Raw genomic sequence first — 23,352 nt, 5'->3', positions numbered from 1 at the left:
AAGAAATAAACACATCGGTACACAGACAAACATATACAGACAGGCACAGACACAGAGAGATAGACACACAGACACTCATAGACTGACAGACACACCGACAGACACAGAGTCTGCCACAGACGGACAGAGAGACACACACGGATGCAAAGCACGCGCAAACACACACATCTCCAGTCAACAACCGAAAAAGAAACCTCGCCAACAAAGCAACAACAACAAAATAAAATGATAAATTAATACCCTACACAACAAACAGCCTGGTAAACGGTTTTTATTTCAATTTCAGACCCTTTTCCCACACAGAGGGTGATATCATTTTATGTATCCCCCTTTTCAATTAGCATACGTCTAGCAAATATTGTTTGCCTGAAAGACGAGAAGACACAGTGGCTAACACCTGTCTGCAGCTAATACTGCGGAGGGATTTGTCAGCTTTGCACCTTATCGACTTGATTTCAACCTCAGCTTATGGCAATTTGTTGCTGGTCTTTGTGTGAGGGAGTTAGATATACTCTGCTTTCACGCATTCTTAAAGGTACACGATCTGAAATAAGTATAAAAGATGAAATATTATAGTTATTAGACCATTCGCCAATACGAAAGTATTCGCATCTTTGTATTTATTTATTTACTAATTATTATATTTTTGTTTTGTTTTGGGGGGTAACATGATCTGGTTTTGAAGCATGTCACGTTGCTGTTCTTGTGTGTGTGTGTGTGTGTGTGTGTGTGTGTGTGTGCGTGTGTGTCTGTGTGTGTGTGTGTGTGCGTGTGTGTGTGAGTGTGTGTGTGTGTGTCTGTGTATGTGTGTGCGTGGGTGTGTGTGTGTGTGTGTGTGTGTACGTGGGTGTGTGTTTGTGTGTGTGTGTGTGTGTGTGTGTGAGCGTGTGTGTGTGTGTGTGTGTGTGTGTTTGTGTGTGTGTGTGAGCGTGTGTTTGTGTGTGTGTGTGTGTGAGCGTGTGTGTGTGTGTGTGTGTGTGTGTGTGTGAGTGTGTGTGTGTGTGTGTGTGCGTGTGTGTGTGTGTGAGTCGGCGTATGCAAAGGGATTTGTCAGTCTTTGCACTTCATGGATATTTCAACCGGGGCTTATTATGGTAATTTGTTGAACATTACTTGTTTTGTGTGTGGACGAGTTAAACATACTGCGATACACTTTTTGTTAAACTGCACTAAATCTAGTTTTAAAATATGGTGTGTAGTTAAGATATAGATTGGCGAGGTCGTTTAACTTGACACGACCATTGTATGGGAAAAGAGTTTTCTCTCACTTTCCACCGTCCTTCTCTTTTTATTGCCTGTTCTTCAGTTTTTATCCCCTCTGCCTCTTGTGTTTTTTGTGGTTTTTTTTTTCGGCTTACTGTTCGACTCAAAGCTGGTGCACATTTTGCGAACGCAGTTGAATTTTACCCCGGTTGGAATGCAACAGAGAGTATTCTGTTTGAACTGTGTATCATTTAAGAGGAGGTCCATGAATGGATGTAGGGCCTATACATTTCTCATTACATGTACATACAAGATATTGAAAATCCCGCCTTGATTTCAAGTGTTTTAGCTTCCCTCACGCATGAACGCAGTGAAAATTCAAATTCCACAATTGGCACGGCAAAAACTATACAGCAAGAAAGCTAACTTAGTGGCTTGATATGAACGTCTCACCGAATACGTGCCTGCACAGGTCACCCTGAAATGACGTGTGAGGCCATCCTCTTTATTTACCACACACCGTTTGTACCATTTGAGCTCATTGTTTGAAATACCAGCCACTAATTAATCACTGTCTTGCTTGTTTCTTTTTATCTCTGCTATCTTTTCTTTACTATCTGTTTTGTGCGCTTTCTTTCTTATTATTTTTGGGGCTGTTGTCGTGTTTCGCTTGCACAAAGAAAGCAAAGATACACTCTGAATAGGCTTTTGCACTCAGTATACTTACCAGAACTACCTGTTTTTATTTACCTATATATTAAAATATACCTGGCACAAAAACAAAAACACAAAGCAGGGACATATCCGTCTGTCCAAAAGGGTGTTCCTTCATCGCAGGTTCCATTGTATTTTGAAATAGTCAAGCCGAAGGGAAGGAGTATGCTGCTGCGTCCGTTTGTGTAATTTGAAGTCTTATATATATCGCGCGCGTATCTCCAGACTCGGACTCAAGGCGCAGGGATCTATTTATGCCGTGTGAGATGGAATTCTTTTACACAATACATCACGCATTCACATCGACCAGCAGATCGCAGCCATTTCGGCGCATATCCTACTTTTCACGGCCTATTATTCCAAGTCACACGGGTATTTTGGTGGACATTTTTTTTTTGTATCTATGCCTATACAATTTTGCCAGGAAAGACCCTTTTGTCAATCGTGGGATCTTTAACGTGCACACCCCAATGTAGTGTACACGAAGGGACCTCGGTTTTTCGTCTCATCCGAAAGACTCGCACTTGAACCCACCACCTAGGTTAGGAAAGGGGGGAGAAAATTGCTAACGCCCTGACCGAGGGTCGAACTCGCAACCTCTCGCTTCCGAGCCCAAGTGCGTTACCACTCGGCCACCCAGTGTGTGTTGACATACTGCTGTGTTCAGACAAAATGTTGCTGTTCTTTTTTTTCCTTTTTTAAAATGTTTATGTGATAGTGTCAAATTACACCTGGATATTTAAAATACTAGTTCGCATTGTTTAGGGTTAGATTGTCATTTAAACGATATAGATATTTATTGTCAATACTCTCATGAGCATTTTTGGGAACGTATAGTGTTATAACTATGTATGATTTTGGTTTGCATGCATGGTGTATTTGAAAAATATTATTGTCACTCAATAAACGGGATGATCAATTTCTCTGTGGGCGGGGATGTAGCTCAGTCGGTAGCGCGCTGGATTTGTATCCAGTTGGCTGCTGTCAGCGTGAGTTCGTCCCCACGTTCGGCGAGAGATTTATTTCTCAGAGTCAACTTTGTGTGCAGACTCTCCTCGGTGTCCGAACACCCCCGTGTGTACACGCAAGCACAAGACCAAGTGCGCACGAAAAAGATCCTGTGATCCATGTCAGAGTTCGGTGGGTTATAGAAACACGAAAATACCCAGCATGCTTCCTCCGAAAACGGCGTATGGCTGCCTAAATGGCGGGGTAAAAACCGGTCATAGGCTACACGTAAAATTTCACTCGTGCAAAAAACACGAATGTACGTGGGAGTTTCAGCCCACGAACGCAGAAGAAGAAGAAGAAGAAGAAGAAAAATTTCTCTGTTGCAGTAACGATTCAGCTGTCGTTATAAAATAAATAACAACAGGATGATGCTTTTACTGCTACTTTTATTTCCAACGTCAGGCAGTCATCACGTAATATAACTGCAGCACAACATTTCAGCTGCAGTTCAAGTGTGACCATAAGCTCTATAGTGTTGCACTGTTATTTATTAGATTTGCCCTTTAATTTGAAACAAAGTGTTGGAGACAAAACAAGGCTATTCTTATTGTGTACATAATTGATTTTCATTGTAACTGCATGCTAGCTACGTTCCGTCTTTGTGCTGTTTTCCTTTATTATTGTGTTAATCAATTAAGGATTAATTAACATATTCAAGCGGTTACCCGTGTGCACGTGTAAATATCGTTGGGGAAAAGAAATTCGAAACGGATAGTGCTTTAACTGACACATTCATCTGACACATGTGAAATGCCGCACGTGCTCATACACGCGTCTCTCTGTCTTTAGTTTTTCCCTCCAAGCTCCTAGCGGGGGTAACTTCAATCATTTGAGCTTTGGAAACATATACACATGCGTCCACACCTCTATGTTAATAATCATGCGCTCATGCTCACGGTTTGTACTCTTAATTCGTGTTTAATTGTTTTTGTGCGTTATGCTTTTCCCACTTCACAGGTTCTCACCTAAACTCTTCTGTATATCGCCGAGCATGATCTGTAAGCGTGTAAAAATCGTTTTGGAAAAGAAATTTGAAACGGATTGTAGTTTTATCGACACACATTCTGCTGACAGTGAAACACTGCACGTGCTTGCATGTACGTGTCTCATTGTGTTTTTCCCAAAACGTTTTTTTAATATTTTTTTTAAAATATTTTTTTAAATTTTTTTTTTTTAGCGCGGGTTACTTCAATGATTTGTGCTTTGGAAACAGATACACATGCGTTCCACACCTTAATGTTAATAATCATGCGCTTGCTCACAGTTTACATTTTTAATTCGTGTTGATTAGTTTTGGATTTTTTCCCAGCACAAGTTCACACCTATATATATAAATCTTCTGTATATAACTGAGCAAGTACGCACAAAATAAAACTGAAGTTTGTGTTCCAAGAAACGATTTCTCCGTTGCAAACAGATGCACACACTCACGCGTTCATATACCTTTATATTAATAATTATGTGCGTGCTTATGGTTTGATTTGTGCACATATAAGCCTATGTTCGCTCTTCCGGCCGCTCCACATGCAAGTTCAACCCTGTTACACACTATAGAAGCGGTCTAAAACGACAGAGGATGAAGGTCCAATGCAACGTTGTTGTGAATGCGCCATGAGCCTGGATTATACCTCATGCACAAAAAAACAAAAACAACCCAAAAACAGGAACAAAAAGAAGAAGAAAAAGGAAAAAAGAACAAAAGAGACAAGGAAAAATCTTTTGAATCTTAAAATGCAACAATTTCTCCCCGCAAATATAACTGTCCCATACATAATGACCCAAAACTGAAGCCATCAGACTCACAATAAAACTTGAATATATATATATATATATCACCACACATGCAGCTGCACACAATCCATGCATGCATACTCTTGAACCGTATGTGTAGCCGTAAAGTGCATGGCTGTATAGGATCATGTTACTTTGCCTTTGCGATCGCAAGAGAAGAAAACATTAAACTGTAAGATTTTGGAGCTGATAAATGAAGTTTAATTTATAATGCCCCTTATCCCTACTCCCCCCCCCCTCCCCCAAACCTTCTCTCCCCACCTGCCTTGCCCCACCCTCTCCTTCGCACACCCTACCATGTATCTGTAATTCTTGCTCTGAACTCACGATCGTCTGTTCTTCTACTTTTATGGGTGATTTTGTCTCTCTTACACCGTTGTCATGCAAAGTGTCGATGTTAGCCATTTTTTACGATTGTTTTAACTTTCCTTAATTATCATATTTTTGCATGCTGTATTTTATGTCAGCTTACAAAGTAATCTGCAGTATCAAGTTCGCAAGTGGTTCACGACGGAATGAAAAACTACCTTGATTGGTTTTAGACGCCATTGTTAACGTGGCAGTAAAGATAATAACTAGATAGCATTTATTTGCTATTCAGTTATATGCCATACGATACTTGCCAGTTTGCGATGATCATTCAGATCATGCAAATTTCTGTGTATAAAGTGTGACTCCTTCGTTGTTGTATACCTTGTGTCTAATGACGCAGCAAACCCTTTCCCTGCATGAAATGGTATAGTACTGTGGTCTACCTGTACAATATATTTATTGTCTGCATGGCATGCAGGGATGTTGCAGACTGGCTTTGGGTGGGTTTTTTTCGGTGAATAACTGAACTTGCCAAAATAGCCGTAAAAGTTTCGGCAGGATTTTTTTTAGTTACAAAAAAAAGTTTACGGCAGTCACTGGCGTCAGGCACTCCCCCCCCTCCCCCCTTCCTCCCCCCTTCCTACCCCACCCCTCCCCCTCCGACTATGTGAATAAGGGGCGACACATCTGCCGAAATGATGCCAACATTTTTTTGGCAATTTGAAAATAAGCTTCGGTGCTTTGCCGACTTCCAACGCCAAACGACATCGCTGCGTGGTAATAATAGTGCTTCTGATATTCATCTGTACAAACGGCCGAGGTTATTGGGATACATTCTTGTTAGATCTTGTTATTTTTTGTCTCTGATTTTTCATTTTTCGTTGAGGACATTTTTAGATATTATCATAAGGAGAATAAAAGCAAACCTTTCCTTGATCCCCAATGCATTTTAAAAGAATGTAGGCTTACATGTATTTTAATTTTTGTTGCGATTGTGTTTCGGTTGAGTATTTTCAATGACGCGTGCATACATGTGTAAAGGTTTTTAACCCAATGATTTCAGTTCAGTCGAGATGAATTTCTTTTATTAGAACAATCCATCTCCATTGTTACACCAGCATCATGCACGTAGAAGAGTTAACTCGTTAAAGAAAATATTTTTTTTGTTTTTGTTGGTGTCCTTTTAAGGTTTTTTTTTTAGGTTCGGTTTGTTTGTTACCTTTCTTGGTCTTTTTTGTTTGTTTCTTTGTTTGCTCGCTTGTATTTTTATTTCTTTATTTTGGGTTTTGATGTTTCTTGTTTTTGTAGTCGCTTCTTTTACTTGCTTTTACATTTTTTGTGTGGTAAATTCATGTTATTCTTTGTTACGTTTACACACGACTTCCAGTCCTGTGTCGTGCATGCACGCTCGGGTTCTGACCCTCTTAAAAAGAACAAAAATTACACACACATTGAAAAATACCTCACGATATCCATCCTTTTCAGATTATCTGGGGTGTATCTCGGCGGGGCTATAATGTCACCCTCATACACTTTTCTAATCAGATACACTTATACGTCGGACTCGGTTTACCGATATGGTGACAAAAACGACACGACATTTCAAAATGGGACTCTCTTATATATATACAACGCAAGACGTTATATGGATGCGCTAAAGGGAGTTCCGTTTTACTGCCAGGTTATGTCCCTTTTTGTTCACGTCGCTCGTTATCTTTATCCCCCCCATGACTGATTCTACGAACCAGAAAAGTTTTGCCGGTGAAATTACATCTGTGTTCAAAAGAACCTTGCGCCGTGAATCTCTGTTTCCATCGGAGTCATAAACTTCGTAACAAGTACGCCTTATAAGTTATGCACGATGAGAACCCGGATTAGCGGAGTAATAATTTGGTGTGATGTGTGTGAATGACGGGGAGAGTCGAGACTATATATCTCTGCGTATGAATACGGGGACCTGTTGTCGTCTTGGCCACCCAAACAGCTGTGATCTGCAGGCTTCACAGTGCCATTGTTAGCCATGCAGCCTTCATTTTTTGCTTCACATTATGAACACTTAATAGTGTAGGATAGCGACACATACACAGCCTTGCGGTGACCTCACAAGTCATTATCCACTGCTAACATGACAAAGTCACCGTGACAAACTTCATTCTCTCGAAACTCTTCGTCATTTCTTCGGAAAGGAGCATACGAAGGGACTTACAAATACAGTTATTCTTTGCACTGTGACGTCTTCTTTAATTGTTTTCTGTTGTTGCTTATTTTGCGTCAGAGATGCCACGTCATTTTAACAGAGAGAATCAAGAATGGACGTCTTGATTGGTTTGTTTAGTCGTTGCCGCGTTTCATTAGGCGTGTTCCTCGCGTCCATCATTCCCTCACCCCACCCCCTGCGACTAAAATTAAAGTCCAATTGCTGAGTTTGGTATATTGCAGGTAACATGTTTTCAATCAATCAATCAATTCAATATATCGCGCGTATTCCGTGGGTACAGTTCTAAGCGCAGGGATTTTAATTTATCTTTTATTTTTATGCAATTTATATCGCGCACATATTTAAGGCGCAGGGATTTATTTATGCCGTGTGAGATGGAATTTTTGTTTACACAATACATCATGCATTCACATCGGCCAGCAGATAGCAGCCATTTCGGCGCATATCCTACTTTTCACGGCCTATTATTCCAAGTCACACGGGTATTTTTTGCGCAGCTGAAAAACCCGGTGCAAGCATGGTTATTAAAAGAAACGATTATTGTACTGATGCTTTTATTCATGCTTGTCAGATTTAAAGAACAGATCACACTGTCTGCAACTAAACATCATTTGATCTTTGTCATAATCCTTTGTACGTAAATCTCTGCCACCCCACCCCCCACCCCCACCCCTCGCCCCCACGCGCTATTTCTATTTATGGGTTGTTTTACAGAAGTTCTTTGTGAATGCGTCAAGATGCTTTGCATCATTTTTCTGACATTTTTCTCTCTTGTCATTTTGGGTTTGATTTCCTTTAAAAAAAAAAAACTTTTTTTTTTATAACGAAATTAATTGCGAGAGTCTTTAAATTGGATATTTCTTCGTGTGTATACAGAGGAAAAATAATAACCAGTATATAGTATCTTTGATGCTTGCGGAAAAACTTAGAGGATAAGCACAACAATAAAATAGAAAAGAAGAAGAAAAAAAAAGTGAATATTTACTCAGTGCTGAATATAGAACGTAGGAGTAGAAGAGAAAAAAGCAGTGCTACCGTTGTATCTGCAACGAAGAGAACTACTTGCAAAGAAGTATTAATCCTATGCACTGTCTGCTCAGAACAAATTCTTCGTGATACAAAGCAGACCAGCAAGAATTCACACACAGGATTATCGCGAGACCACTGCAGGCTATATATTCAGTCATGCCCATATTCAGATTCGTAATATCATTTTACGCACGCGGACATTGCTAACAATGTTGGCTGTCAACGCCGTCTGAGTCAGCGACTAATAGACGCTAATATTGTTCATGCGTTTTATATCACGTGTCGTTGTCTAATATGGGATATCAACACCATATTACCCTTGCTTCGTGGGTGCCAGTATTTTTTTTGAATGCTCGCGGTTATGGCTACTTTTAAGAAACTTTCTTGACTATAAGACTACTGTCTGATGCCAAGGTTTTTTTCTGTTCATGTTCTACTGGCTTGCAAATAATTATTAATGACAGATTTGGGTTTCAAAAGAGAATTCCGAAAACAATGCAATTTGGCAGAATTGTTTACAATCGTCTTTTGTTCAGTATTAGATTAATTCAAAGAATGCACAATGTTTGTGTTCGCTTCTGTATGCAAGAAAGTCTTGTTATGTTTTATGTCGTTTGTGTTGTTGTTGTTGCAATCATCAGAAGTATCCTTATTAATATTTGAATTTTTCCCCTAGTTGGTTATTGACACAGCACGGAAAAGCTTAAAAAAAATCACATGAAACACATACCAAGCTGACATTTCAAACTCCCCCGCGGCATTCAGCAATCATATACACAACTATACCTGCTTTACTAATGCAGGGGGGAAAAGAAGGTAAAAAATATGAGCCGGGTGATAATATGCCGAATAAAGCGGGCCTGGGTGACAAGGCCTCTTTCAAGCGTTTTGACGTTCTGGACAAACTGCTCTATTCATGGACAAAGTCTCCTGTCGCCAGCGACTGAAGAACTGGGTCTGATTCTTTTTGTTGGGCCCCGTCTGACCCTGTCATGGAGATGGTGGGGGTCGTATTCAGTTTAATTTGTCGAGGCACTAGGCGAGAGGAGCCAGCCAAGACCGATAACTGCGGCATCACGGCGAGCCAGGGGGGAGGTTTCGCATGACGTCACTTGGGGCGGCTTGTCAGTCAGAGAGAGAGAGAGAGAGAGAGAGAGAGAGAGAGAGAGAGAGAGAGAGAGAGAGAGAGGGAGAGAGAGAGAGCGAGAGAGAGAGAGAGAGAGAGAGAGAGAGAGACAGTCAGTCAGTCAGTCAGACAGACAGACAGACAGACAGACAGACAAAGGGGAAGAGCAAGAGCTAGAAAGAAAGAGAGAGAGAGAGAGAGAGAGAGAGAGAGAGCGAGAGAGCGAGTTAGTGAGAGAGAGAGAGAGCGAGAGAGCGAGTTAGTGAGAGAGAGAGAGAGAGAGAGAGAGAAAGAGAGAGAGAGAGAGAGAGAGAGAGAGAGAGAGAGAGAGAGGGGGAGGGAGAGAGAGAGAACGAGAGAGAGCGAGCTTGTGAGAGAGAGAGAGAGAGACAGAGACAGAGAGATAGAGACATAGACAGACAGAGACAGAGAGAGAGAGAGAGAGAGAGAGAGACAGAGAAAAAGAGAAAGAGAGCGAGAATCCTTTGCACAAACAGATTTGGCAAAATTCTTCCGATTTTGTAAATTTGACAATTCCTCGAAATCGGCACGACAGATACTGAAAAGTGGAAAGCTAACTTGGTGGCATGATATGAAAATCTCACCGCGCCTCAACTAATGGAATCAACGTGTGAGGCAAGCCTCTAAATCACTCACCGTTCCCACCATTTGAGCCCGTTGTTTTAATTACCAGCCATTAATTAATCACTGTTGTGCATGCTTCTTTTACCCCTCTTCTATTTTTTTTATACATAATATATTTGTCTTTCTTTAGTTTTTTTCTTTCTTCTAATTTTTGATGTCGGTTGTTGCCAGGACGCACTTGCACAAATGAAGCGAAAATGTGTGTGTGTGTGTGTGTGTGTGTGTGTGTGTGTGTGTGTGTGTGTGTGTGTGTGTGCTACTCATATCGTTGCAGTTGTAAAACACAACGGTCAGTCTGTCAAGCGTAACACAAGAATACAGTAACCCCCCCCCCCCCCCCCGGGCATTACCAGTGCCACACACGCGCGCACCTGGCCCGGAACAGGTCATCCAATGCGCCCCAAACTCACCCCAAAGAAAACTCAAACTAACTCCGTAGAATAAGGATCTCAGTGACCAGTTTCCAGGGGCTTTGGTACGAAGTGCGAACGTTGCCCTAAATTCAGGCGAACAGGAGTTGGTTTACTCTATTAGAAGCGGGTATCTGATTCCACCCGTCACAGGCGCGTGTGATGTCCTTCTCGGGTGTCGGGGTGGTCTGTAATCAGTGGCGGGGAGGGGCGGGGTGGGGCAACGTGCGGGTAAAGTGATTGAAATGATCAGGGGTGGGGTGGGGTGGGGTGGGGTGGGGGGAAAAGAGGTTTGGGGAGGGGGAGTTTCGCTTGATCGCTGTCGGCTCTGTCTTGGTCTGTACTGTGTGTGTGTGTGTGTGTATGTTTGTTGTGTGTGTGTGTGTGTGTGTTTGTATGTGTGTGTGTGTTTATTCGTGGGGGGGGGGGGGGGGGGTCAGTGTACTCATAGCGTTGCTTTTACCAGTTTGGGGTGGCTGTGGTGGTGGGTGAGGTGGGGTGGATCGCTAGCTTTGCTTGTTGCATTGTCGGCGACACAGCATACAACTAAATGGCGTAACATTAGAAGACCTCGCCTTCTGTCGGCCACTGATTTGAATCAGGCTGTTTCCTGCAGATTACTGAAGTTCTGAACATGTGTGTGTGTGTGTAATTTGCTCTTCTATACTTGTTTGAAATAAGTATTTTTCGCAGTCCGTCTTGCGCAACGCATCACTTGTGCTGCATGAAACTGACGAACTCAATTTCTCTTCCTTATTTCGTGTTTATTCTTTAAATTCTTTGCTCTCATTCTCTTGGTTAAAACGATTTATTCAAATATGTTACCAAACACACGCAATCATATTATATCATAGCAATGTAACAATCCTTTCTTTTGTTACACACAACAATCATTTGCTGATGTTGGTTTAAAACAGGTTTGATTCAACTAAACATTAAATGATTATAACACGAAAAACAATATAGGTTGCTGATGTTCTCCATGTTCTCTCTGTACTTGCAGACGCCAGAAGAAGAGACCAGGCTGCCCTGTTCGGCAAGAACGCACCGCCCAAGAAGCGGCGAAAGTCCAGGACAGCCTTCACCAACCAGCAGATCTATGAGCTGGAGAAGAGGTTCCTCTACCAGAAGTACCTCACGCCCGCCGACAGGGATGAGATCGCGCACACTCTGGGACTCAGCAATGCTCAGGTGGGTTAGTTAGTCTATCGGGATAAAGAGAGGGAGAGCGGGGAAGAAGAGGGAGAAAGAGGGGGGGGGGGGGGGTGAGAGAGAGGGGGGGGGGTGAGAGAGAGGAGGGTTAGAGAGGGAGAGAGAGCGAGAGAGAGACTGAGAGAGAGAGAGATAGAGAGAGAGGGGGGGAGAGAGTGAGAGAGAGAATGAGACAGAGAGAGCGAGAGAGAGAGAGAGCGAGAGAGAAAGAGAGAGGGGTGGGGTGGGGGTAGAGAGTGAGAGAGAGAGAAAAAAAGAGAACTCAGAACTCAGAACTCAGAACTTTATTACATAAGGATAAAGGTTTTAGGCTTAGCCTAATCTTCCAACCTGTCCTTGGAACATATACAGAGAATAATTGTAAACGAAAGCAAAGACTGCGCACATACACACACACACATCCACACCCACGTATACACACACACATGCACACATAAACACACACACACACACACACACACACACACATGCACACACAAACATGCACACACACACACATGCACACACACATGCACACACACACACACACACACATACACACACACATGCTCGCGCGCGCGAGCGTGCGCTCGCATATCTACACACAAGCACATGCTATCATTTCATACCTAAAAGGAACAGTATCTAATCAAAGTATTAAACTAGTAAAACATCAAAATAATGGTCGAGTATAAACATAAAAAACAAAACACTTAAGAGCATTGCATACATTATCCGAGTACACAATGGAAACTAGACAGCAGGGGCAGTTTATAGTGTGCTCAAATGTGTGTGCAACTGCCTTTTAAAGGCCTTTAATGATGCGGATCGTTTGATTTCTATTGGCAAAGAATTCCACAGAGATGATCCTGAAAAAGCTAAGCTGGATTTATAAAGATCTATACGAGGAATTGGAGGAAGTAAATTTTGAGACCCATACCTCTTCGTAACATGTGTAAAATGGGATTGCACATAACTGGGCACATCGCCATGAACTACTTTATACATAAAGACAGCCTTATTGTATGCAAGGTCACGCAAGAGAGAGAGAGAGAGAGAGAGAGAGAGAGAGAGAGAGAGAGAGAGAGAGAGAGATAGAGAGAGATGTTTTAATTTATTAGGTCGTGATTAGATCGCTGATACGATAAGACTACGACACTCAAACGATCACCTTAGTGGACCACCTGTATGGAGATAGGAGATTAGCAAAGAAAACGGGGGGGGGGGGGGGGGTAGGGGTAGAAGAGGTGGGGGAGGGGGAGGGGCGGCGAGAGGAGGACAGAGGAGATCTATGAGCGTGAAATTAGGTTCATGCACCTCAAGTCCCATGGACATCTGACAGAAATGAGATCGCTCACACGCTGACAGCAATAAGCTTCAGGTGGGGCCTCCTATCCCATGGATTCGAAGGGAATTTGGATGTAAAGACAGAGACCGTTTTCATTAAAGATCAAGCATGAGAAACACAACAAGAAAAACAAGATTAAAAAGAAGAAAGAAGAGGGCGGAGAAGAAAAGCAAAAAGAAATACAAGAAAACAAACAAAAAGAACCCCCCCAAAAAACCATCGATAAAAGCAACACAACTTTCACTGATATAATTTGATATCCTCCTCCCGCAGGTGATCACATGGTTCCAGAACCGGCGCGCCAAGCTGAAGCGGGACCTGGAGGAGCTGAAGAACGACGTGACAGCGGCCAAGAAAAACCCCACCCACAAGACCCTCATCGGCACAGTGGCGGAGATGCAGCTCCGGAGAGTCCACGAGCAGGTCCTCAAGAAAGCAGCCGCGGAGGCCAGGAGGGCGGAGAGGGATCGAGAGGCGAGGGAGAGAGGAGTGGTGGGGGAAGGAGCTCTTCTATCCCCACCCTCCTCCCCGACCTCGTCGTCTGCCGCTGGAGGTCCCAGCTCGTGCTCACCTTCACCTTCTCTGCCCTTGACCTCGGCTTCCGGCGCACTTTCGCCTTCCGGAAGTTGCCATAGCAACGCCAGCAGCGGAAGCAGCAACGTGTGCAGCCTGGTGGCCAGCAACAACAACCACAGCCTGGGTCTCCATCTCCGCGCCCACACTGGTGACAACAACGACATGGACTCCGACGACGGCGAGGGAAATTGTGCTGGAAACAAAGATGACAGTGTCGATGTTGACAATATCCAGAACGATGATGCGACAAGTCCAACGCAGCGCAATTGTCCTTCCCCTGCGCCGAGTCCCAAGTATCCTGTGTCTCCTACAGGAGGGCATAGTCCGTCTTATAGCGCGCACGTGAAACACAGAGAAGAAAATAAGATCATCGGACAAATCGAAAAGGAAGAATTAGGCGCGGAGGAGGATATGGACACATTCGAAGAACCTGAAAACCTGTCGCTAAAGCCTGCCAATTCATAGGTATACGCGAAAGTGTTCTCTTTGACTTATTTTAAAGTTCTCTGTGTGTGAATATTGTGTCATTTCTTCTGAAGAAAACACAAGGCGTGTGCCACTGCCAACCATACTTTTAGCCAAAGTAGAAGACAAGCCAAATCAATCACCAAATCATTGGCGACATCTTCTGTGCAAGGGACAGTGGTGACTTCAAAAAGAAACTTGCTTTCGGTTTGTGTTTACTTTTTCACTCTCTCCTGCCGAATAGCTGTATCAGCTCTAGACGTTGTGTTGGAGAAAGGATTTGGACACCGAAGTGAGTGTCAGAATATGTGATTACATGTATATATTTCTTTACGGATTTGACTTTTACATGGAAGGAGCGCGACAATGCTGCTTATGGGCAGAATATACCTGCGCAGTTTCAGCGGCACAGACGACGCACTGCATATTATTTATGCCGTGATGGGGATTATGACGAGTACTTGGCCTGTTTTCCTTTCATGCAAAGTGTAGCGGGCTGGGATAATCTGCAGTGCGTCGTCGGTCCTGCTGAAGTTACATATGTGAGCGGAGCCCCTTTATGGCACACAGTTAGAGGTGACTGACTGACTGACTGTTAGGGTTTAACGTCCTCTTAGACCAACTGGTCTATATTGGGACATGTATTGGTAATACGCTGAAGATAAGGTGTGATACTTTGATTCGAACAAGCCCGCTGTGGCTGTCTTCTTCGACACACCAGCATTGGGTTTGTCTCGTCAAAGTATCGAAATACGATAATGATAATCGGAGACGAGAGATGATGCATGCGTGTCTTCGTGTTTTCCAAGCCCTGAGACTTTCGCTGTGAACGTGGGATCTTTTTCGTGCGCATGTGTGCACACGGGGGTGTTCGGACACCGAAGAGAGTCTGCACAAAGTTGACTCCGAGAAATAAATCTCTCGCCGAACGTGGGGATCGAACCCACGCTGATAGCGACCAACTGGCTACAAAGCCAGCGCGCTACCAACTGAGCTACGTCCCCGCCCCCAGTTAGAGGTGACGGTGTACACGCCGACAATCTCTCCTGGACGCGTAATGATTTGTTCGCTGAAATGTTCTCAGTAGAGTGACCTGTGAATTACAGCATAAAAGACGCTTCGACTTGATGGCAAAATCATCTGCTCTGTGAGAATTACCAAATTAAATCCACTTCATTTATTCATCTGTGTTTCTGTGCGTTTCATCTTTATTGTTATTTGTTATTTAGCCATCTGCTTGTATTTTTGCGGAAAATTCGATACAATCATGTAACACGAAATATGATCATCTTCATCCTTTGACATTCATATTTATTTTTTATTATGTTTATTTTACGTGTTTTTCTTTAACGTTCTTACATGTATTAAAAGTATAGACGAGGTGAGAATGATATGATTGAGAAAAAAAACCCACCCAACCCTGTTCAGATAAATACGACTTTTCTCTCTCGAATAAAAACCTACCAAGTGTTTATTGTGTGTCAAATATAATGTTGAGTCAAAAAACACACAAACAATATCAACAACTATCAACTAATATGACTTAAATTTGCTTCAGATATAACGTATATACTTATTTGTAGATACAAAACACGTTCGTGAGTCAGCGGTTGAGCAGGATGGAGTGAATGAGTGTGTAACTGCCGGTAAAATGTGTGCGTAGAAATGTGCGTACCTGTACAGGAGGGTATATATTATGCGTGGCTGTGTGCTTGTATGTGTGTGAATGCACGAATGTACACTGAGTATTTATTTTTGTCGAGAAACGTTTTGCAGGTGTTTTGTCCAACGATTGTTCATTCTAACTTCTTGAATGTTATTTTGTCTTTCTATATTATAATGGGACACGTGTGTAAGTGTATGCCTTGACCGCTGGACACAATGTTTAGCAACTGACTATAGCTGGTACACTGAGATTTTGAATTATTTCATAATAGGATAGATGCGTGTTATCAACAGGTGGAAAAGATGTTTTTGCTTTATTATTTTAAAATAATAATTACGTTCCTGATGTTTTTTCATTGAAACTTTGATTACCGAGAGCTATTAAATAACCACAATTATTGTAATAACTGTCAGATCATTTTATTTAATTTTATTTATTTTTTTTTTTTTTTTAAATCAAAGATGTTCAGCATCGGATAAAACGTAACGCTGCTCGTTTCATCACAGTTTTGAATGTCATTTATGTTGATTACTTTTCGAAAATAATTTATTTGTGTCTGTGTGTCCGTTGAAAGCGGTGATTATATTTTACAGTAGCTTTTGCAATTTGTAGCGTGTGACAAATTGCGTTATTTGTTCCAACGCGTGACAAATTCTTTTTATTTTTGTCCGCACGCTTTTGTAACTATTGTAAGTATTGGCCAATGTGAACTGATGGGTTAATAAATGTGCCATATGCCGCCACTTGACAAGGCAATGATTCTGTTTTATTTTCTTGACGGAATTGTGTTGGTGTAATTATCTTTTATAGGTGTACACTATTTCTCTCTTTCACTTTTATGCGTGTGCGTTTGTGTGTGTGGCAGAGAGAGAGAGAGAGAGAGAGAGAGAGAGAGAGAGAGAGAGAGAGAGAGAGAGAGAAAGAGAGAGAGAGAGAGAGAGAGAGAGAGTGTGTGGGTGTGTTTGTGTGTGGGTGTGCTTTCAGAGATGGTTATGTTTATTTCTTCTGTAAATTATATCCCCTTTGTCTAAAGGGCTTTTAAAGCTGAGGACAATAAACTCTCAACGCGTCAAAGCGTCTCTTTCAATCTCTCTCTCTCTCTCTCTCTCTCTCTCTCTTTCTCTCTCTCTCTCTCTCTCTCTTTCTCTCTCTCTCTCTCTCTCTCTCTCTCTCTCTCTCTCTCTCTCTCTCTCTCTCTCTCTTTCTCTCTCTCTCTTTCCAACTCTTTATCTCTATCTCATGTATTTGTGTTTGTTTCTTACATCCATGTAATGAAGAAAGGTTAGATGCAAGTATAGGCTTGCGCCTAACATTTCTACCCTTATGTATTACAAATCAAATAATTCATCAGTCTTATCTGTCTCACTTGTCTCTGTCTCTGAGTCAAATAATATTAATGGTTTACAAGAAAAGATATTAATCACATTGACACCTGCCTAAACCAAGCAATTGAGACTTCTTTCCACAGTGGTGTAATTTTGTCTGTTCGTTTGTTTGTTAGTTTAGTTGGTTGTTTGTCTGTTAGTTTGTTTGTTCGTTGTGAAACAATTATATACTAGACAGAATAAAATAAACACAAAAACTTGCTGCTCATTGACGCAATTACTTGTTCATGCACATAGTCATCAACATACAACGATTTTCATCGTTGAGGAGTTCATTCCTATATCAAACATGTAGCATCTTTTGTTACGAAAAAAAATGGCTTCGGGCTTGTAATCACAAGTGTGAGATCTTTTAGATCGTGTTTGCAAAAAGAAGTAGCTAGCAGATGTGATGCAAGTACAGAAATCTTTGAATGACTTAATGATTAGCATGGCCTTCGTCTCTACACGATGATCACTTTAGTTTTAAACTAATGTGTGTTAAAATGTAGTAGTTTAAAAGCTTTTTCTTCTCTTACTGTCATCATATTTGTATTATGCACAGAACCGAAGAAAGAAACAAACAAACAAACAAAGAAAAAAAAGAAAGAAAGAAAAAAAAGAAAGTAAGAAAGAAAAGCAAACAAAAAACAACCGAAGCAACAAACAATAATACACAAATAAACGAACGAACGAACGATCAAACGAACGACTACGAATGAACTAACGGACGAGCGAGGAATGAACATAAGCCACATAGCCGATCTGTGACTCATTAAATTGATTTAGGATTAGAAATGAAAAGACCAAAAATAAGACTGTTTTGTGGGCGAAATGTCACAAAAGAGAGAAAGATGTATACACAATCTTCTGACAAACACGTAAATAATTATTCATTCACAAAACATTTTCAGTTGACCTTTAATGAGAAATACATCAATGAGAAAACACTCTGGAAATGAATATATACTTGTATGGCGCTATAAAGTTGTTTAATTAAGTGATACTCAATTCACTTAATTGCAGCTCTGTTCGGTTTACCATAATTTTGATATCATTATTTTTTTCGAGGTGGTTGGAGAGAAGGCTGTAAATGGTAAATTTACAATTTCAGACTGTTGCATTTATTTGGATTTAATTCTGTGATTAGATCTACCTTTTCATGATGAAATAGGAAGTAGTAAATCAATTCCCTACCCCTTTCCTTACGATCCGTTTCATGCAGCAGTATATCGAGAGCATGATGATCAACATTTTGAAAACTCGGCCTCTCCTGAATTTTTTATTATTTCAATTCTTTGTAATACCGTAAAACCCCTAGCAAACGCCCAGTATCTAGCAAACGCCCCCCCCCCCCCCCCCCACTTTTGGCCAAAAGTTGTGCAGGGGGGTCACTACCTAGCAAACGCCCACCCCTTTTTTGCTTTTTAACAAATTTGTTTTAAGACAGTCGGCCTCTTTTATCTACGATTTGTACACACTGTTCGATGGTTTGCCGTTTTTATTCTTCTTTTTTTTTCTATCACAGAACAATGATCTTTATTTGTGTAAACAAACGGTGTGTTTATTTTTCATTAAAATTGCATAAATCACATGTTGTATCACTTTTTTTCTCTCGTGAAAATGTGATGACACTTTATCTTGCAAAGGGGTGTATACCTAGCAAACGCCCACCCCCTAGCTACTTGTACCCGAAATCTGTGCGGAGGGGGGGGGGGGGGGCGTTTGCTAGGGATTTTACGGGTACATTCTTTTCAGAAAATGAATGTGTTGTTAACAATTTTCCATATTCTTTCTCTCCAAAAGATTGCCATTTCAATCCTTCCTATAATTTGTCTGTTTTCACTTTATGAATGTGGGTTTTCAAGAAAACGGGACGTTCGAACAATAAGATTAATTGTGCTTTTGTTATAGCAAGGCGTATAAGGCACAAAACAAAAAAAAATCTGTTTACGGTGACATAGGCAAAATAAAATAGGGTCGGTAGGTCGGGATATTTTTATTTTTATTTTTTTTTTCCCAAAAAAAACCATATTTGTTATTTTGCCAAAAAAACAAAGACTTTTTTTATTTTTAAATTTTTTATTTTTTTTCCCCAAATGCCAAAAAAAAGTCTAGGGTCGCGCAAAAAAATAGGGTCGGTCGGGATACCGTAAACAGACTATTTTTTTGTTGGGCCTAACCTGCTTTTAATTGATCTAATAAACAAAGGGAAGTAAGCGCCCTGAATGCATATAGAGATAATGATGACAATGAAAATGTACTCATCTGAAACACGAACGACGGGCGCTGTGGCGTGGTGGTAAGACGTCGGCCTATTAATCGGAAGGTCGAGGGTTCGAATCCCGGCCGCGGCCGCCTGGTAGTTTAAGTGTGGAAATGTTTCCGATCTCCCAGGTCAACTTATGTGCAGACCTGCTAGTGGCTTATCCCCCTTCGTGTGTACACGCCAGCACAAGAACAGGTGCGCACGGAAAAGATCCTGTACTCCATGTCAGAGTTCGATGGGTTATAGAAACACGAAAATACCCAGCATGCTTCCTCCGAAAGCGGCGTATGGCTGCCTAAAAGGCGGGGTAAAAACGGTCATACACGTAAAATTCCACTCGTGCAAAACACGAGTGTACGTGGGAGTTTCAGCCCACGAACGCAGAAGAAGAAGAAGAAGAAGAAGAAACACGAACAATAGAAACGCGAATTTATTTCTGGTGAGTAGTACATTTTCATTGCTATCTTGTTCTTATTCTTCCCACCTGCAGTCTCTTCTTCCTATTCGCATAAAGATAAATAAAATAAATTCTTTCTGATGTTTAATTTAGTTATTTGAAATGTATTTCTAACCTTTCTATTTAGCATACGATTGGGCTTTTTAGTCCTGATTCACTCAATAAACGAGTAATGCGTGAAAAGTCATGGTGTTTAAAAAAAACTAAAAAAGAAAGCATATACACACACGCACTGCACATACTCAGAACAGACACTGGCACACCGTACATACTCAGAACACACACTGGCACACCGTAGCATGAAGAGACAGAGAGGGACAGAGCACTGACGCTTTAAAACTAAAAGGAATATGTAAGTAACCTTGATTTATTTTATTGTGAGACTGAAGTGGTGTACACCCTCAGAATTGCATGATACCATGTATGCGACAGTGTCCTTCGCTTATGTCATAATTTCCATTCCTATATATTCGCAGGGATGTTGCCGGATTTATTTTCTTCTACAACTTCATAAACGTTTCGGCAATCCTAGGAAGATTAAGGCAGTTCTTAGGATCACCCTTTCCCGCCCATGATAAAAAAAAAGCTTGCCACTTCTATATACCGAAATGACGACTGCTGGCGCCAGATGTACCATCTATGCATACTGATTGTACTATTTTGATTGACAAGAAATGCATTTTTGTGTGCTTCTGTTTCGGAAGCTATACAACAATTCAAATATAAATCACAGCTTTTGGTTGAGTTCGTATCCTCGTTGCATAATTATACTGCATGTCAATGCTTTCATGTCATGTATTTTGGATAAGATTTCGTTCAAAAAAAAAATCACGACACCTACCATCAATTTGTGTCTGTTGCGTTTATTCTTTGACCACTTAAAAGGCCGATATAGATCGAATTTCTTGTGAGTATTAGTTTCGTTTATAATTAACCGTGCCAAAACGTGTATTTTCTTGTTTAAAAAAAAAAATCCGAATTACGTTAACATCCTTGGCATGACCTATTTATCTGTATAGCCTGCAACTATACAATAGATTTCGTCATGTTTTTGTATATTACGATTTGTAACAGACAAAGCTCACAGACAAAACTGAATGGTACGAATAATGCAAATCTACGCAGGCTACATTCAAGACAGTCTCTTTTATCAACGATACAAGTATGTTATATAAATACATCTAGTGGAATAGTTTTTAAACGCTCGCGGCTTCATGAGAATCGTACTGTTTTAAAGTACTTCAAAAATACGCTACTTATATATAGCTGTTCATCTGTAGCTAACAAAAACAACAGAGTTCGGAGATTATATATTTTTATTATACGGGGTTTACCATGCAGACATGCACAGTTCACAGAAAACAAATGACTCGGAGATGAGCACATATAAAGACCAAGGTACATTCAACAACAACCTTCTTATAAAACAATAAAGGTAAGTGTATATACATCCAGTCAAACAATGTTTGAACGCTCGGCGCTTGAAGCAAACGGAGAGATCAAAGCTTGTAAGTTCTGACAGTATTTTCCATCACTATCCATCATGTTAAAATAGGATTGTTAAAAACACGTCACGTTTTGACAGCTACGCGTTTGAACTCGAACAGTTCAAAGCTTCAACACCTTTATTCTGTAGTTCCTTTGTTGTTGCCATTGTTTTTTGTTTGTTTACTCTTTTTTTTACTGTGTTATGGTTAAGGTTTTTGTGTTCGAAGTGTTGCCCACTCTTTCATTTTCCAGTCCCGAAAACTTCTTTGTTTGTGTTCGACAAAATTCTCTCTCTCTCTCTCTCTCTCTCTCTCTCTCTCTCTCTCTCTCTCTCTCTCTCTCTCTCTCTCTCTCTCTCTCTCTCTCTCTCTCTCTCTCTCGAGCGCCTATCACTGTATGGAAAATATAAAGCCTGTTTTGAAAAAGAACGTTATGTGGACATTTTATGGAAAGATGTGTACAGAAATGTCATCGCTCAATTTAGAATGGGTGTTTCACAGATAAATATCCACAGATATCGCTTCCAAAATTCAACAGAAAACAAGTGTTGCCCCTTTTGTGAAGATAAATTAGAGACCGAAATCCATGTTTTTGTTTGAATGTCAAACATATTGTGAGTTAAGAATAAAGTATTTAGCACAGTTTTTAAGTGTTGGTGACCAGTTGGGCAGTATGATTACCATGTTTAAAAAACAAGACACAGAAACAATTGTAGATTTAGCAAAGTTTTTGTTTTTTGCATTTCAGTTAGGATTGTCAATGTTAAATAATAGTGAGGATTAATTGTCGCTGAAGGTTTTGTTGTTGCTGTATTTATTGTTCGGTTGTATGTATATATTAGGCAGCATTGATGTGCAAGATTATTGATAGAGGAAAGCTTGGAACAAACCACTGTGTATTTTGCATACGTTTAAATAATTATCATGTTTTCTATTTTTTCCTGTGATTCATGTGTACCCCCCCATTGAAAGGGGCTGTAGGCCCATATTCAATTAAACTGTGTCAGTGTCAGTCTCTCTCTCTCTCTCTCTCTCTCTCTATCTCTCTCTCTATCTCTCTCTATCTCTCTCTCTCTATCTCTCTCTATCTCTCTCTCTATCTCTCTCTCTCTATCTCTCTCTCTCTATCTCTCTCTCTCTATCTCTCTCTATCTCTCTCTCTATCTCTCTCTCTATCTCTCTATCTCTCTCTTTCTTTCTCTATCTCTCTCTTTCTCTCTCTCTCTCTCTCTCTCTCTCTCTCTCTCTCTCTCTCTCTCTCTCTCTCTCTCTCTATCTCTCTCTCTCTCTCTCTCTTTTTTCATTTGCTCGTTTTGTTTTTGCTTTTTTGTATACATTTTGTTTCCTTTTGTGACATGGGCAGAAGGTCTAGCTCAATAAAACCTTCGTTCGTTCTCTCTCTCTCTCTCTCTTTCTCGCTCTACCCTCTCTTTCTATCTCGCTCTTTCTCTCTACCTCTCTTTCACTCTCTCTCTCTCTCTCTCTCTCTCTCTCCCTCAGTCTCTCTCTCTCTCTCACCGAACTAGTCATTTTGCATGAATAACCGTACTTTGTTGCTTGATGCAGTTCTAATTATTTTGTACTTCTGCAATGATGGTCTCACCCCTCTCAAAACAGACCCACTACCCTCACTTATTCTGATAAACTGACGCAAAAGTCTTTGTAATTCTTTCTGTCTCTCTCTGTCTGTGCGTCTCTGCCTGTGTATGTAGTGTCTCTGTATGTGTGTGTGTGTGTGTGTGTGTGTGTGTGTGTGTGTGTGTGTGTGTGTGTGTGTGTGTGTGTGTGTGTGTGTGTGTTGTGTGTTTGTGAAACGTTGTCTTGCAGCAATACGCTAGCGCAGTAGAACTATACCGTTTTAAGATCCCCCAATATAAGATCCAACCCACCCGACCCCGCCAGTGCAGTTCCTCTACAGCCTATTAATTTGACTCACCGTTCCAACCCGGTCAGATCATCCATGAATATAATTCTTAGAGACACATCTATCCGATGCTATACCAACTGAATTCTATATCAGGCCCCGGGGTTCACACGGGAAGAAGTGGACTTCAAGCAGCATATCAGTAT

General features: G+C 41.1%; 1 protein-coding gene across 1 annotated transcript in view; it reads left to right on the top strand.

Annotated features, from left to right (window-relative positions):
* Positions 1–16,456, top strand: part of LOC138982928 (H2.0-like homeobox protein) — a 52,898-nt gene extending 36,442 nt beyond the window's left edge. Inside the window, exons 2-3 of the mRNA XM_070356324.1 lie at positions 11,463–11,650; positions 13,272–16,456. Of these exons, the coding sequence (XP_070212425.1) occupies positions 11,463–11,650; positions 13,272–14,039 (956 nt within the window). The 3' untranslated portion in view covers positions 14,040–16,456. The remainder of the gene's footprint in view (positions 1–11,462; positions 11,651–13,271) is intronic.
* The last annotated feature ends 6,896 nt before the right edge of the window (positions 16,457–23,352 follow it).

Source organism: Littorina saxatilis, linkage group LG12 (genome assembly GCF_037325665.1).
Source record: "Littorina saxatilis isolate snail1 linkage group LG12, US_GU_Lsax_2.0, whole genome shotgun sequence".
Taxonomy (NCBI): Eukaryota; Metazoa; Mollusca; class Gastropoda; order Littorinimorpha; family Littorinidae; genus Littorina; species Littorina saxatilis.
This window is presented reverse-complemented; position numbering and strand designations above follow the sequence as displayed.